This window comes from Erinaceus europaeus, chromosome 2 (assembly GCF_950295315.1).
Source record: "Erinaceus europaeus chromosome 2, mEriEur2.1, whole genome shotgun sequence".
NCBI classification, from domain to species: Eukaryota; Metazoa; Chordata; class Mammalia; order Eulipotyphla; family Erinaceidae; genus Erinaceus; species Erinaceus europaeus.
The window spans coordinates 133,732,050-133,748,098 of record NC_080163.1 but is presented as its reverse complement, the minus strand read 5'-3'; the positions used below and the strand labels follow the sequence as shown (position 1 = coordinate 133,748,098).

Sequence of the window (16,049 nt, the reverse complement as noted above, 5' to 3'; positions counted from 1 at the left end):
CAGATTCAGCCCGTCACTTGAAGTTACTCACCTTCTTAAAGCAACTGTGAGCAGATGGTCAAAAATTTTAAAATTAATAATAATAAAATGTCACAGTACAACCCTACAATGATGTCAAGAATTAAAATGTAGCATCCTTAAAAGTTAGAATGTTGGAGACCAGATGGTGGCACACCTGGTTAAGCGCACACTTAATAATGCGCAAGGACACAAGTTTAAGCCCCTGGTCCCCTCCTGCAGGGGGAAAATTTCATGAGTGGTGAAGCAGTGTTGTAAGTCTCTCTTTCTTTGTCCCTCTCTCTCTCCCTCTTTATCACCTCCCCTTCTCTCAGTTTCCCTCTTTATCCAATAATAAATAAAAATTTTTTTTAAAGTTAGAAAGTCATTTTGATTGCACTATGGTGTTAATAAGAATAGCAGATTATGAAATCAAATGTAAAGTACATCTATATTTCTATAAAACATTTATAAATATGTATTGTACAATTAGTAAGAAATTAGTACATGTTAACTATGGTTGTCTCTGGGTAGCAGGATTATAAGTTTTTAGCCTTTTGCATACATTTCTGTATTATTTTAATTACATATTGCTTTTAAAGTCAGGAGCACAATAGCTGTTTCCATTAAAAAAATTCCTCATTGGGAAAACAGCATAATAATTATGCAAAAGACTTTCATGCCTGAGGCTCTGAGGCCCCAGGTTCAGTCCCAGCACCAACATAAAGCAGAGCTGAGCAATGCTCTGGTCCTTTCTCTCTCATTAAAATAAGATAAGGAGGATCCTTACGCAGGTCCTTGCACTTCATGCCACATGCGCTTAACACTCTGCGCTACCACCTGACTCCCTGTTTTATTTTTTAATGAGTGAGAGAGAACAGAGTATTGTTTTGCTGTGGCACCTGGTGTGTCAGAGACTGAGCCTTTGGCCTCTGAAAACTCAGGCAGGAGAGTTTGTTCAAAAACTGCTTTGTTATCTATCTCCTTGCCTCTGTGTCCACAATTTTTTTTTAAGGATTTGTTTACTTATTTGAAAAAGAGAATAAAAAAGCATTACTCTGACACATGCAGTGCTGGGAATTAAACTCAGGTCCTCATGTTCAAGTGCCCAACATTTTATCAACTATGTCACCTCCCAGGTTCTGTCCACAACTTTTTGAAAAGGCAAATTTAAAAATAATATGTAGCTTAGGGGACTGGGTGGTTGTGCACCTGGTTAAGCACACATAGTACTATGCACAAGGACCTGGGTTGGCACCCTCACTCCCCACCTCCTGCTAACACCTCCTCTCCCCTTAATTTCTATCTTTCCTATCTGATAAAATAGGGGGGAAATTTTTAAAAATAAGATATGGAGGGCCGAGTGGTGGCATACCAGGTTAAGTGCACATGGTACGAAGTACAAGGACCCATGCAGGATCCCGGTTCCAACCCCTAGCTCCCCATCTGCAGGGGGGTCACTTCACAAGCCGTGAAGCAGGTCTGAAGTGTCTTATCTATCTGTTCCACTCTCTGTCTTCTCCTCCTCTCTCAGTTTCTCTCTGTCCTATCCAACAACAACAACAGCAATAACAACAACAACAACAACAAAATTTCCTCAAAATGCTACACAAAAACACAATCATCAAGATTTGGGAAGGTCCTACTTAAACTTGTTTGCTGCTTATAGTTTACAGAGACCTGAAATGTTATCCTGGTCCTGGAGTTATGTGCTTGCTTTGGTTTATTTCACCACTTAATTTCACTATGTTGGGTCACTCCTTCATTCAGGTAGGTAGGTAGATACAGACAACAGTACTGGAACTTCCCCTGGTGCTATAGTGCCTCCCTAATGGTGCTGGGCTCAAACCCAAGCCACTTGTGTACACTACTTGGTGAGCTAACTGTCTGCCCCACACATTTTTGTTTTGACCAAAACTCTGCTCACTTCTAGCTGTTGATGGTGCCAGGGATCAAACTTAGGACCTTTCCTATGCAAGTCCTGTGCACTAACACTGTACTTTTTCCTTGACCTTAAAATGCACATTTAAATATAAAAATAATAGGCTTGAAATCCCCAGAAAGAAAAATAATGTCATCACTGGGAACCATTTATATTTAAAGTTTTATTACTGGTGCTCTGAAGGTATTGTCTGTCATAATTCGTTTGAGCCAGATGCTCTAAGAAGAGTGCAGGTGTTCCTTACACCCAGATTGAAAACTGAGGAGCCCTTCACTGGAAAAGCCACAGGAACTCAAAGAGCTGGTCTTTGGTGAAATACAAACTTTCACTGTTTCTTTCCCTTGTCCATAAAATCATTTTTCTCAAAGGAAAAACAAAACAAAACAAAAAAAGGCAACTGAATTAAAACAGGTAGTCACTGATGTAATTGACTTACACTGTGATGCAAGATTCTTGCCCTGTCAAAAACTACGCTTGTTGCCTGTGACTCCCTGCCTGGAGATAGCTGTTCTCTGCTTTTTCCCTGCACCTCAAATATCTTCCCAGGCCCTCATTTTGACATTTTTTTAGTTGTAGTTATTACTATACAGTGAAAATAAATCCTTCACAAGTATCCTTTTTTTTTCTTATGTCCTCTTTGCCACCAGGGTTATAACTGGGGTTCAGTGCCAATTCAATTCCACCACTCCCAGCAGTCATTTTTTTCTCTTCCTTCCTTCCTCCCTTCTTTCTTTTTCTGGTAGAGACAGAGAAATCAGGAGGGAAAAAGAAGGGGAAGAGAGAGGGAGACTGAGAGACATGTGTAGCATGCTCTACTGCTTATGAAGCTTCCCCCCCCCACACACACACACACATACAAGTAGGTACCCGGAGATTAAACCCAGTTTCTTTCACCTAGTTACGTGCACACTCTACTGGGTGACTCCTTCAATAAAAATCTCTCATGACTGGTTACATTTTTTTCTGGAGCCAGAGCCTAGCACATATATGATTTCACTGTCCCTTGGGCTTTTCTTTTCTTAACCTTTCTTTTGTTTTCTTTTGTTTTCTTTTCTTTTCTTTTTCTATTGAGATAGAGGGACAGAGAGAAAGGCAAGGGGAAAGGGAGAGACACCACAGTGCCAGAAATTCTCCTGGTACCAGTGTTACTCCTGTATGGTGCCAGTGTTCAGACTTTGGGCATGGACATGACACGGCATGCACCCTACCCTTTGAGCTATCTTGCCATACCAACTGGTTAAATATTGTTCTCTCTCTTACTTTATAAAACCACCTTAGTTGGAAGTGAAAGGGGGGATGAGCAGTGTGTCATCAGGACTCGGTAGGTCTGCAAATCCAACAACACAGTCAACACAGGAGGAACAATGTCCTCCATTGAAAGCAGATGATCTTGTGGCTGTGGTAACCATTTGCTTTCTCTCCCTGGTTCCAGCTGAGTGATTGCTACCGAGGAGTGGTGTTTGATGGCCTGGAAACGCTCTTTGCTCGGAACATGATGAGCACCCTCCTCTGCCTGCTAAAGGCCATCGGCAACCGGGAGCACATCTACTTTCTCAACATGGCCCAGGACTATGTGGTCATGAAGGCCCAGGAGAAAGCCAAGAAGGAGCAAGAAGGCAAGGCCCCACTCTTCCCCAGCTCCCTCAGGTCTTCCTTTACACTGAGCTTTATGGTTGTTTATTTGTTTTTGGTTTTTGCAATACTTCACCATCGGGTGATTTAAGAGTTCTTCACCTTTGCACATTAAGGGTCTAAGATGCAAATGACCTGTTGAAGGTCATTGCCTTTCCTCCTGGGGCCCACCTCCCTCTCTTCTCTGGAACAACCTACACAACGCAGAATGTTTTTCCATGCAAGGAAACATTTACAGAAACTGTGATTTTGTAGTTCCCAAATAGAACTCCAGAGAGTTTTAATTCTTTCTAGTGTCTTTGGATTAAAATGTCTCAAGTTGCAGCAGAAGCTCTTATCCCCAACCCTTCTATATTTAAAGCAGTCCAAAGGTAGCACAGGGTAACAGTATTATCATAGAATGATCTAATTTTTGCTCCAGCAAAGTTATACCAAGAGAGAAATACACAAGTTTTAATCATGATATTGTCTTGGAAATACCTCATTTTAAAATAGACCACTAAATAATGAATGTCTGGCTATTTCACAAGTAAGTGCTATTGTGAAAAAGAAAGTAAAGTAAAATTAATTTTTAAAGAATTTTTTAAATTTTTTATTATCTTTATTTATTTATTAGATAGAGACAGCCATAAATCAAGAGAGAGGGGGTTATAGAGTGGGAGAGAGACAGAGACACTTGCAACACTGCTTCCCCACTTGCAAAGCTTTCCCCCATCAGGTGGGGACCAGAGTATCAAACCTGGATCCTTATGTATTGTAACATGTGTGCTCAACCAGGTGCATCACCAGCTGGCCCCATAAAATCTAATTTTTTATTGAACAATTCTGCATATTCCAGGCACTGGCCTTTATATTATTTAAATCATGTAAAGCAATCATGCTTTACATGATTGCTTATCTGATGCCCACAATAGCCCTACAAAGAAGGGTTTCTGTCTTATTCTGTCACATATTTTTTGCTTTGTTTTATTTTATTTTTCTTATATTTGATAAAACAGGGAGAAATTGAGAGGAAAGGGAAAAACAGGGAGGGAGAGATGGTGGGAAGGAGGGAGGGAGGCAGGGAGGGGAGGAGGGAGGGAGACAGAGAAAGAGAGAGAGAGTCCTCTGCAGCACTGCTTTACTATTCTTAAAGTTTCCCCCAGGTCCCTTACTCTGTTATTATGCCTTGGTTATTGTCAGAGGAAGAACTCAGAGGCAGGTGTCTGTGCCCAAAGCTCAAATCTGCAAGAATGTAAAGTGAGAATGTTGTGCTAGTGAAATATGAGGAAGTCAGGCATGTCTGTGCTGCCTGTGAACTACACTTGGAGGCAGCTCTTTGGACTGCAAAATACTGGCACGGAGTGCTTTGAAGGCACATGCTCCTTGCCGGGCTAGCTTCACGGGCGGGAGAGAAACGACCAGGGACTCATGGCTGAGCTGGGAAGCAGTGCAATGCAATGCTGGCTTTATTCATCTGCATTTATACTCTCAAGGAAGGAAGTGGTAGGGTATAAAAACAGGGTGTGACTAGGAGAGGGGGCAGAGCGAAAAGAGAGTTCAAACCAGTGGGATTAAACCAGTGCCCTGCAGGCAGGGCGGGTCTCAGGTAAAACAGTGATTATGTAAATAGACCAACACTCCTCATAGGTCAAGGCAATGGGGAAGGAGGGGATATTATCTCCCTGTCATTCCAGTAGAAAATTGCCACAAATCTGGTGACTTAAAACAACACAGATTTATTATTTTTTTATTTCTGTATTGGGGGTTTAATGTGTTACAGTCGACAGTAAATAAAGTAGTCTGTACATGTGTAACATTTCCCAGTTTTCCACATAACAATATAAACCCCACTAGGTCCTCTGCCATCATGTTCCAGGACCTGAAAGCTCACCCCACCCACCCACACCAGAGTCATACTTTGATACAATACATCAACTCCGGTCCAAGTCAAAACAACACAGATTTGTTATCTTAGAGCTCTGGATGTCAGAAGTCCTAAAAATCAAGGTCAGTTAGGTGTGTTCCTTTGGAGGGTATAGGAGAGAATCCTTTTGTTACTTTTCCAGCTTCTAGAGATGCCTGTGCTCCTTAGTTCATAATCCCTTTCTCACAACCTTCCACTTCCATGTCACAGTTCCCTTTCTCCCTCTAATTCATTATCACATCACCTCTCTCTCTCTCACACCCTTGCCACCCTGTTTTAAGGAGACTTGTGATTATATTGAATCCACTCAGATAAAACCTGATGATTCCCCCCCCCCAACTCAAAGCCTTTAATTTTAATCACATCTAGAAAATGCTTTCTGCTAGGTAAGGTGACATTCACAGGTTGTGGGAATGAGGACATTGATATCTTCAGGGGCTTCTGTCCATTTCCCCGCAGGAGAGTGAACTTGAAACTGTGTGAATGAAGGTAATCCCATCAGAGATCAGGAGTGCCAGCTATTGGAGATCCTTAGCAGCCCATGTAGGCTAAGAACTGAGCCACTGGGAGACACATAGCCAAAGCTGCTGAATGACTTTTTTCCCACCTTTCTGTCTTTTCCCAACACAGAACTTCAGCGCAGGGAAGCTCTTCAGAAAGAAAAAGAACGTCTCCAAAATATGGATGAGGAAGAATATGATGCCTTGACAGAAGAGGAGAAAATCATGTTTGATCGGGAGATTCAACAGGCACTCCGGGAGAGAAAAAAGAGGTGAGAATGAAGGACTGGGCAAAGCACAAGTATTTCCTTCTGGGAACTGGGGTCATCCTCCAGGAGGGCAGCAATGGCCTTGAGAGATCCAGGAAGGAGACCTGCTGCAAGAAGGAACACATATCTAGTCTATCTAGGACATTGGGTTGTTGCATCTTGCAGAGTTTCTCTCATTCTCTCCTTTGTCTTTGGGGGCATTTGGGGCAAGGAGGAGTCTTTTATCCTGAGGCACCTTATGGATCCCTTGGACATTTATCTCTTAGAACTAACTTGAAAACCTCCGTACTCCAGCGTCCACAGCTATTGACCCATGGGCCATGCTTTCAACATGAGCATGGTGATTTCTTCCCAGAATTCAGCCAGATCTCCTTCTCAGGCTGCCATCTTACTGACCATCGGTGATGCTGCCAATGCCCTGAGGTTAAGCTGCCTCTCCCAAATGATCATCAGCCTGGGAAGTTCACCAGAGACTCTGGATAGGCTCTCAAGCCTGTCCTCGAAGCCACCCTCTAGGCACCTCACTGAAACCTCAGAAGAATGACTGGGTCCCTCCATACTTCCTAGAAAGTAGGACACCCAAAGCTACTGCTGCAGGTTATCTCAGATATAGGTGGTCAGTGAGGTATTGCCCTTTTATGTCCTTAGATCAACAAACATCGGGAGACAGGAATTACTACTGTCTTTCCCTGCCTGCGATTCCAGGCATTAGGAGGCACAGAACCAATGTCCTTATCCATGAACTTGGTCCCTTTTCCTCTTTTTCCTCCTCCTGATCACCAAAGTGTGTGGTTCTTTTTTTTTTTTTTTCTTTTTTCTTTTTCACCAAAGTGTTTTCATGTCCTTTGTGTCCCTTCATTATGCCCTCATCCCTTCTCCTGCCTGGCCCACTATAAAAATGCTCAGTGCTCTGAAGGTATGAAAACCCTGACTTTATGATTTTATTATTTTATTTATTTATCTACTGCCCCCAAGATTATCACCAGGGCTCAGTGCCTGCATGGCAATCACACCACTTCCAGCAGTCATGTTTTCCTCTCTCCCACTCCCTTTCTTCGTATTTGATAGGACAGAGAGAAATTGAAATGGCAAGGGGAGAGAGGGAAAGAGATAGCAAGACACCTGCAGCACTGTTTTACCACTCATGAAGCTTCCCTCCTGCAGTTGGGAGCTGGGGGTGTGAACCTGGATCATTGCACATGGTAACAAGTGTACTCAGCTGGCTGCTTCACTGCCCTGTCTCTAGGGTTTCTAAAGAATCTTTTTTCTTTCTCATCATCCCATTGCTTTCAGACATTCATCTCATGTAAGTCTGATGCATCAAATACAAATCTAATCCCTAACGTTTATCAGTAATTTGTCACAAAGGGCTGGGTAGTAACACACCTGGTAAAGTGCACATTACTATGCACAAGGGCCCAGGTTCAAGCCCTCAATCCCCACTTGCAAGAGGTAGCTTCATGAGTGGGGAAGCAGTGCTACAGATTTCTGCCTGTCTGTCTCTCTCCCCCTTCCTTCTCAATTTCCCTCTGTCCTGTCAAATAAAATTAAGTTTTTAAAATATTATTGTAAAAAAGAATGTATATGAACTGGCTTTAGTAGATGGAGAGTCACAGTAACCAGGAACAACTAGGGATTCCTGGAGATAAAAAGAGATGGGTTTTGTATTTTCAGAAATGCTCTCTTCTACACACCTACTTAAGCTCGATGCCCCCTCTGCCATTAGCAGCAGGGCAGACACAGACTCCATGGCAGGAAGTGAAAGGAGGCGGGGAATGTGACTTTCAGGTCTAGGGTCATGGCTCCAATCCATTCATGACAGGGACTGCTTTTCAAACAACTTTTCTTGTCTTAGTGTCAAATGTGATCATGAAGGAAGATGAATTCATCTGTACAAATAGAGCCCACTTTATCTGAAGTTTAAAACTAGGTCTGAAAATATTACATGTAATAAAGTATTTTCAGAGAAATCATCATTTCTAAAATTTTATTATAGTATATTGTTACCATTGCTCTATTTTTATTAATGTCGTTAATCTTATCCTATGCCTAAATTATAAGATAAACTTTTATTTTTTTATTTTTTTATTTTATTACCAGAACACTGTTCAGCAATTTGAACCTAGGGTCGTTGGTGTTATAGGCATAGAAGTCTTTTTGCATAACCATTATGCTATCTCCCTAGTCCTATAAATTAAACTTTATCCTAGATAAACATATATAGGAAAAATAGAGGACACATAAATTTAATGCTATCTGCAGTTTCAGGCACTCACTAAAAATCTTGGAATTATCTCCCACAGATAAGCAGGGATAACTTCACAAATACCTGAATTATCTTTGACACAAACAAACAAAAAATGCTAACATCAAGTTTATCTTCAGCCTTTGCCCTGCTCACCTTTGAAAAGAGATTGGAATAGAAGTATCGATTGAGTGTTTTTCTGGGTTAAGTTTCATAAACTATGTTAAATTTCCTCAGTCCTGCTGCTTATCTGAAGCCATTCTCCTCTCCTCTTCCCTCCTTTTCTAGTAACCCAGCTTTGTTTTGCTCTTTGTTTTTATACCCAAGAAAGATCTACCGTATGTTCCTCCACCAGGCTATCCAGGGAGAAGGGTGGCTCTAGCAAGAGAACCTCTGACCTCTTTTCTCTACTTGATCCATGAAGGGAGCTAGAGAGACTGGCTAAGGAGATGCATGAAAAGAAGCTACAGCAGGAACTTGAGCGGCAAAAGGAAGAAGATGAACTAAAACGGAAGTACAAAAAGCCAAAGCAAGCACCATTAAAAGATGAAATGCCCCTGAAGAAATCTCAAACCCCAAGTCGTCAGGTAACAGCCTTCCTTTGCTCCTTACCAAGAGGCCACATCATTTTTTTTTCAATTTTCTCATTTTATAGTTCTTTTTAAATTAATTTTTTTTTGTATTATCTGATAGAGACAGAGAGAAATTGAAGGGAAGGGGAGATAGAGAGGGAGAGAGACAGAGAAACCACCTGCAGCCTTGCTTCACCACTTGCAAAGCTTCCCCCTCCCCCCCCCCGCAAGTGGGGACCAGGGGCTTGAACCTGGGTCCTTGTGCACTTGTGTGTGCGTGTGTGTGTGTGCGCACGCGTGTGCGTAACCAGGTACGCCACTGCCTGCCCCCCCCCAGGCCACATCATTTTATCAGCCAATCAACATAGCACATTTACCCTCCAGGAAACTGATCTAATACTGTTTAGATGTGGTGAAGTAAAAATAAGGGGAAAGGGACGAGTATTGGTTGAATCATGTATTAACATGCTAGAAATGGTTTTATTGTCTTCAGATACTGTCTCCAAATGTGTCCGATTAAACATGCAACCCTTCCTGCATCTCTGAGTTTCCACATACATATCATTTTTCTTTTGCCTTAAGAGCACTCTCTGAGGACCTATTTTGCCCTCATATGCTGGTGATGCACAGAGGGCCAGGGAGAGAGAATAAATAAAGCAGCAACAAAGGTAAAGTTTATTGGAATAAACAAGGAAATAACTTAAGAAAAGGAACCATCTGCTTCACAAGTGAGACAGAGGGAGGCATCACAAGGAGAGAGCTAACTGCCTCCCTGTAGGTCTGTAATGCATTCCGTATGTGCATTTTCATGAAAACTGGGTCTGTGGGAAAGTAACCACCCAGGCATCTGGGGAAAATTTCTGTCCTATTGTGTTTTCAATTGCTAGGTGTGGAGGCCTTATCTTTTGAAATGCAGAATGAATAGTAGCTGACTGCAAGCTTTTGCACTTGTAAATGTCTGAAGCCTGGGGGTTTTCACAAGCCTATCAACTGTTTTTCCTAGTCAGCCTTATTTATAATGTATGCCACAGTACTCTCTCCTTAGCAACAATTCATTCATATTCTTGTTTGTCTAAAAATATTTGTATCCCTCTTTCCTCTAATGTTTCCAGACAGAAACAGAGAGATAGATAGAGAGAGAGAGAGAGAGAGAGAGAGAGACACAGCTCCAAAGCTGCTTCAGATGCAGTAGGGGCTAGACTCAAAGGTGGGTCACATACATGACAAAGTAAGTGCACTGTCCAGGCAAACTATCTTGCCAACCCCACATTCAATTTTGAAAGGCATTTTTTCTAGGTGGAATTCCAAGTTGGCAGCTATTATCTTTCAGTACTTAATTTTTTTTCCTTTTTAATCTTTGTCCTCTATTTTACTATTGAGGTATCAGTTGCTAGCATTATTGGGTATTGTTTTACCAAATGTATTAGGAGTGATTACAGGCCTAATTTGTTCCCCACATGTTTAAAGGTTTGTCAAACAATCCCAACAAAGAATTGAGAAGAAAGCATGATTTTTATTTTATTTTTATTTATAAAAAGGAAACACTGACAAAAACCATAGGATAAGAGGGGTACAGTTCCACACAATTCCCATGAAAGCATGATTTTTAAGAATTTTAAACTTTATTTAGGAAAACTGAGAACATTCACATGTTACAATATATGTAGGCAGGGAGGGAGTGGGAGTCAGAGTCAGAGCCTTTAGTCACATGTTGGCAGGTTCACCTAGGCAGAGTAAGGGAGCCACACTATAAGACTAATTTACAAACATCCAAGCCCCGCCTCAACTTCCTTTCTAAGGCACATCCACACCTGTTACCACTCCCATTTCCTGTGCAGCAATTTCTTTCTCCCAGGCATAGCGCGTGGGAACCATTGTGTGTACCATTGTCTGTATCCACTAGGTACTTCCTGTCATTTCTGACCTCAACAGTTTTTTTTTAATATTTATTTATTCCCTTTTGTTGACTTTGTTTTATTGTTGTAGTTATTGTTGTTATTAATGTCATTGTTGTTGGATAGGGCAGAGAGAAATGGAGCGAGAAGGGGAAGACAGAGAGGGGGAGAGAAAGATAGACACCTGTAGACCTGCTTCACCGTCTGTGAAGCAACGCCCCTGCAGGTGGGGAGCCGGGGGCTCAAACCAGGATCCTTATGCTGGTCCTTGTGCTTTGTGCCAAGTGCACTTAACCCTTTGCACTACCACCTGACCTCAACAGTTTATCCTACTCAGTGGAGGGTAGATAGCATAATGCTTATGCAAAGAGACTCTTGTGCCTATGGCTCCAAAGTCCCAGGTTCATCACCACCATAAACCAGAGCTGAACAGTGCTCTTGTATAAATAAATAAATAAATAAATAAATAAATAAATAAAGTTTGTCCTACTTGAAGTGTATATTGAGTCTTGGAACTGTGAGTTGGAAAATCATTATCCATTGACTCTTCAAAGTTTATTCTTCTCCATTCTTTCTCTTCTCTCCTAACATTTCAGTCATACATGTGTTCTTTGCAGACTTCATAGTATTTTTTTATCAATTTTATTTATTTATTTATTTATTTTTTACTCTGACCTAGTACCTAGAATGTTAAGTAATAGAATCTCTCTGGGTTTTCTTTTTCTTTTTTTTTTTTTTTTTTGCAATACAATCCCCACTATGTCATTCATCATCTTTCATGGACCTGTATTCTCCCCACCCACCCATCCACCCCAGAGTCTTTTACTTTGGTGTAATACTCCAATTCCATTTCAGGTTCGACTTGTGTTTTCTTTTCTAATCTTGTTTTTCAACTTCGGCCTGAGAGTGAGATCATCCCATATTCATCCTTCTGTTTCTGACTTATTTCACTCAACATGATTTTTCTAAGGCCCATCCAAGATCGGCTGAAAACGGTGAGGTCACCATTTTTTACAGCTGAGTAGTATTCCATTGTGTATATATACCACAACTTGCTCAGCCACTCATCTGTTGTTGGACACCTGGGTTGCTTCCAGGTTTTGGCTATTATAAATTGTGCTGCCAAGAACATATGTGTACACAGATCTTTTTGGATGGATGTGTTGGATTCCTTAGGAGAGGAATTGCAGGGTCATAGGGTAGGTCCATTTCTAACCTTCTGAGAGTTCTCCACTGTTCTCCACAAAAGTTGCACCAATTTATATTCCCACCAGCAGTGTAGGAGGGTTCATTTGACCCCACACCCTCTCCAGCATTTGCTGCTGTTACCTTTTCTGATGTATGACATTCTCACAGGAGTGAAGTGGTATCTCATTGTTGTCTTTATTTGCATTTCTCTGACAATCAAAGACTTGGAGCATTTTTTCATGTGTTTCTCGGCCTTTTGGATCTCTTCTGTGATGAATATTCTGTCCATGTTCTCCCCCCATTTTTGGATGGGGTTATTTGTTTTCTTGTTGAGATTTGCAAGTTCTTTATATATTCTGGTTATTAGCCTTATATTTGTCTGATGTATGGCATGTAAAGATCTTCTCCTATTCTGTGAGGGCTCTTGCCCTGGCCTGCGGGGTTATCGATGGAAACCTAGGGTAGGGGGTGAGAGAATGGAGGGGACAAGAGACACGAAGAACGAGAGCAAGTCATGAGGTCTGATCAAGCTCTGAAAATTTTATTTTACAGCCGCATTTTAAGCACACACCATGAGGAAGTTCTGCTAAGGTAGTGGGGGGAGGGAGGTGGGTGAGCAACTTTCCAAACAGTTAGATGGTAATCGCAGTTCCAATGATCGGAATGTCCGTTTACCGGTTATGTGAGAGACTTAGCTAAGGTTTTGGCTCCCGGCAGGCTTTCTTGTTTTGGGTAGTGGTTTCCTTAGCTGTGCAGAAGCTTTTTAATTTTATGTAGTCCCATAGGTTTATACTTGCCTTAGTCTTCTTTATAACTGGATTCGTTTCATTGAAGATGTCTTTAAAATTTATGGGGAAAAGAGTTCTGCCAATATTTTCCTCTAAGTATCTGATAGTTTGTGGTCTAACATTCAAGTCCTTGGTCCACTTGTAATTTAATTTTGTATTTGGTGAAATATAGTTGTTTAGTTTCATTCTTCTGCATGTTTCAACCCATTTTTTCCAACCAACACCATTTATTGAAGAGACTTTGCTTTCCCCATTTAATAGTCTGAGCACCTTTGTTAAAGATTAGATGTCCATAGGTGTGGGTGCTTACTTCTGGGCTCTCAGTTCTATTCCACTGGTCAGTATGTCTATTCATGTTCCAGTACCAAGCAGTTTTGATGGCAATGGCCCTATAATACAATTTGAGATCTGGGAGCATGATGCCTCCAGTTCTGTTCTTTCTTCTCAAGATTGTTTTGGCAATTCTAGGTCTTTTCTGGTTCCAGATAAACATTTGTAGCATTTGTTCTATTCTCCTAAAAAATGTGGTTGCGATCTTGATGGGGATAGCATTAAATCTGTAGATGGCTCTGGGTAGTATATTCATTTCGATGATGTTAATTCTTCCAACCCATGAACATGGAATATCTTTCCACTTCTTTGTGTCTTTTTCAATTTCCTTGAGTAGTGACTCATAATTTTCAGTATACAAGTCTTTCACTTCTTTGGTTAGGTTTACTCCTAGATATTTTATTGTTTTTGTTGGCTATTTTTTTTTCTTTTTCTTTCTTTTACAGTTTTTGTTGGATAGCTCCAATATGTGGATTTCTTGGGAATCTATAATTTGTCTTTTACTCTTTTATTGTTGTTGTTATTTCTTTATTATTGTTTTGCCGGTGTTTCCAATATTTTCCTCTTTTATTTATTTTTAATTTTTATTAGTGATTTGATAATGATTAACAAGATTGAAAGATAATGGGTACAATTCCATATAGTTCCCACCATCAGAGTTCTGTGTCCTATCCCCTCCATTGGAAACTTCCCTATTCATTATCTCTCTCTGGGAGTATGGACCAAAATTATTTTATGGGGTTCAGAAGGTGGAAAGTCTGGGTTTTGTAATTGCTTCTCCTGGACATTGACATTGGCAGGCCGATCCATACTCCTAGCCTGTTTCTATCTTTCCCTAGTAGGGCAGAGCTCTGGAGAGGTCAGACTTCAGGACACATTGGTGAGCCCATCTGCCCAGGCAAGTCAGGATGGAATCATAGTAGCATCTGCAACTTGGTAGCTGAAAGATGTTAAGATATAAAGCAGGACAAAATATTTAATAAACAGAAAATCAAAGGTAGAAATAGAGCAAATTTTGAAGTTAGGGGTCTCTGTGTAGGAAGAAGCTAGGAAGTCTATTTTAGGTATGTTCCAAGGGGCCCATGGCTTTAATAATTTTTGCCTGAGCCTTATGGTTGACATGCAGGTGGACTAAGAATATTCTGTGAAGATGGTGCCAGATTTTAGAATAGGCCTAGAAAACTGTATCATGGCAGAAGAACCTTAAAAATATCAGAAAAGTATATAAATGCTGTAACTGTTTACCCCATTGACCTTAAGTAGTGCCCGTATATATTTATATTTAGCACAGGAGCCTGTGTGACCTCTGAGTTCCTGTTTGTCTGAGCTCACATTCTATGGTCACAGCTGGGAACATTCTAGGTTGCACTTTTTTCAGGGCCAGTCTTCCTTGAGTGGCAGAGTAAGTTGACCCAACCTCCTTTCAAAGAGTGGGACAGTCCCTACCATTGCTCCTCTACAGTGAGGACAGGGTCCTAAAGAGGCCCTCATTTGTCTCTTACTCTTGATTTTTTTTTTTAAGCTCATTGTCTTACCTGCTTGTGTGCTGGCTTATTTTTTTACTGAGAGTCACATAATTGAGCAGGGAAAAAAACATAGAAGTAACTTAAAACTCTAGGTGATGTTATCTTCTTCCAGACAAAATTGTTTATTAATTATGGTAGACAGCTAGGTTAGGAGACCTGGGATGTTTGATTCTATCAAGAATTAAGGTTAATTTGAAGGGGGCCAGGTGGTGGTGCACCTGGTTAAGTGCTCACATCACAGTACGTAAGGACTCATGAGTGCTTCATGAGTGGTGAAGCAGGGCTGCAGGTGTCTCTCTCCCTCTCTATCTCCCCCTTCCCTCACAATTTCTCTCTGTCTCTATCCTATTAATTAATTAATTAAGGTTAATTTGAAACTAAGCCTTGAGCCCAGGGGATATTAGTCACTAGAAGGGGCAGGCTAATATCACATGGGTCCATTACTCCTAGAATATAGACCCAAAAGTTTGGGGGTTACCAGGACTCTTTTCCTTGCAGGCCTGAAGTCTCTCTCTCTTTTTTAAGGGAAGGATTTTGTTAGATGATCTTATTTATTTCATATGAGAGAGAGACTGACAAAGACCAAGGTATTGCTCTGGCATATGCAGTGCCTAGGATAGAAACCAGGACCTTGGGAGTCGGGCTGTAGCGCAGCGGGTTAAGCACAGGTGGCGCAAAGCACAAGGACCGGCATAAGGATCCCGGTTCGAACCCCGGCTCCCCACCTGCAGGGGAGTCACTTCACAGGCAGTGAAGCAGGTCTGCAGGTGTCTGTCTTTCTCTCCTCCTCTCTGTCTTCCCCTCCTCTCTCCATTTCTCTCTGTCCTATCCAACAACGACAACAACAATAATAACTACAACAATAAAACAACAAGGGCAACAAAAGGGAATAAATAAATAAAATAAATATTTTAAAAAAAAAAGAAACCAGGACCTCATACATTCAAATCTTGCCTTGTAGCACTGAGCCACATTCCCCAGGACCTGCCTTTTGACTTCTGAACCCCAACCCCATAAATGGCATAAGCTCATTAAAAAAAAAATTCATAGTATGAGCCCTCAATCATCATTATAGCAAGGAAGAACTAAAGGAATATTTTGAATATATATTATAAATGTACTTAATATTATTTCTTATGTATCTTATTCACATCATTTTAAAATTGATAGTATATTCTATTGTTTATTATTTATTTTAACTTGTTTATATTGTATTTATTTTGTTCTTGTTAGTTTATTTATATCCACTTTTGTTTTAC

At 40.9% G+C, this 16,049-nt stretch overlaps 1 protein-coding gene across 1 annotated transcript in view; it reads left to right on the top strand.

The window, feature by feature from the left end:
* The window catches only part of HYDIN (HYDIN axonemal central pair apparatus protein), a 477,232-nt gene that overhangs the window by 368,537 nt on the left and 92,646 nt on the right, over positions 1–16,049 (top strand). The window contains exons 43-45 of the mRNA XM_060172033.1: positions 3,372–3,555; positions 6,108–6,249; positions 8,916–9,078. Coding sequence (XP_060028016.1) covers positions 3,372–3,555; positions 6,108–6,249; positions 8,916–9,078 — 489 coding nt within the window. The remainder of the gene's footprint in view (positions 1–3,371; positions 3,556–6,107; positions 6,250–8,915; positions 9,079–16,049) is intronic.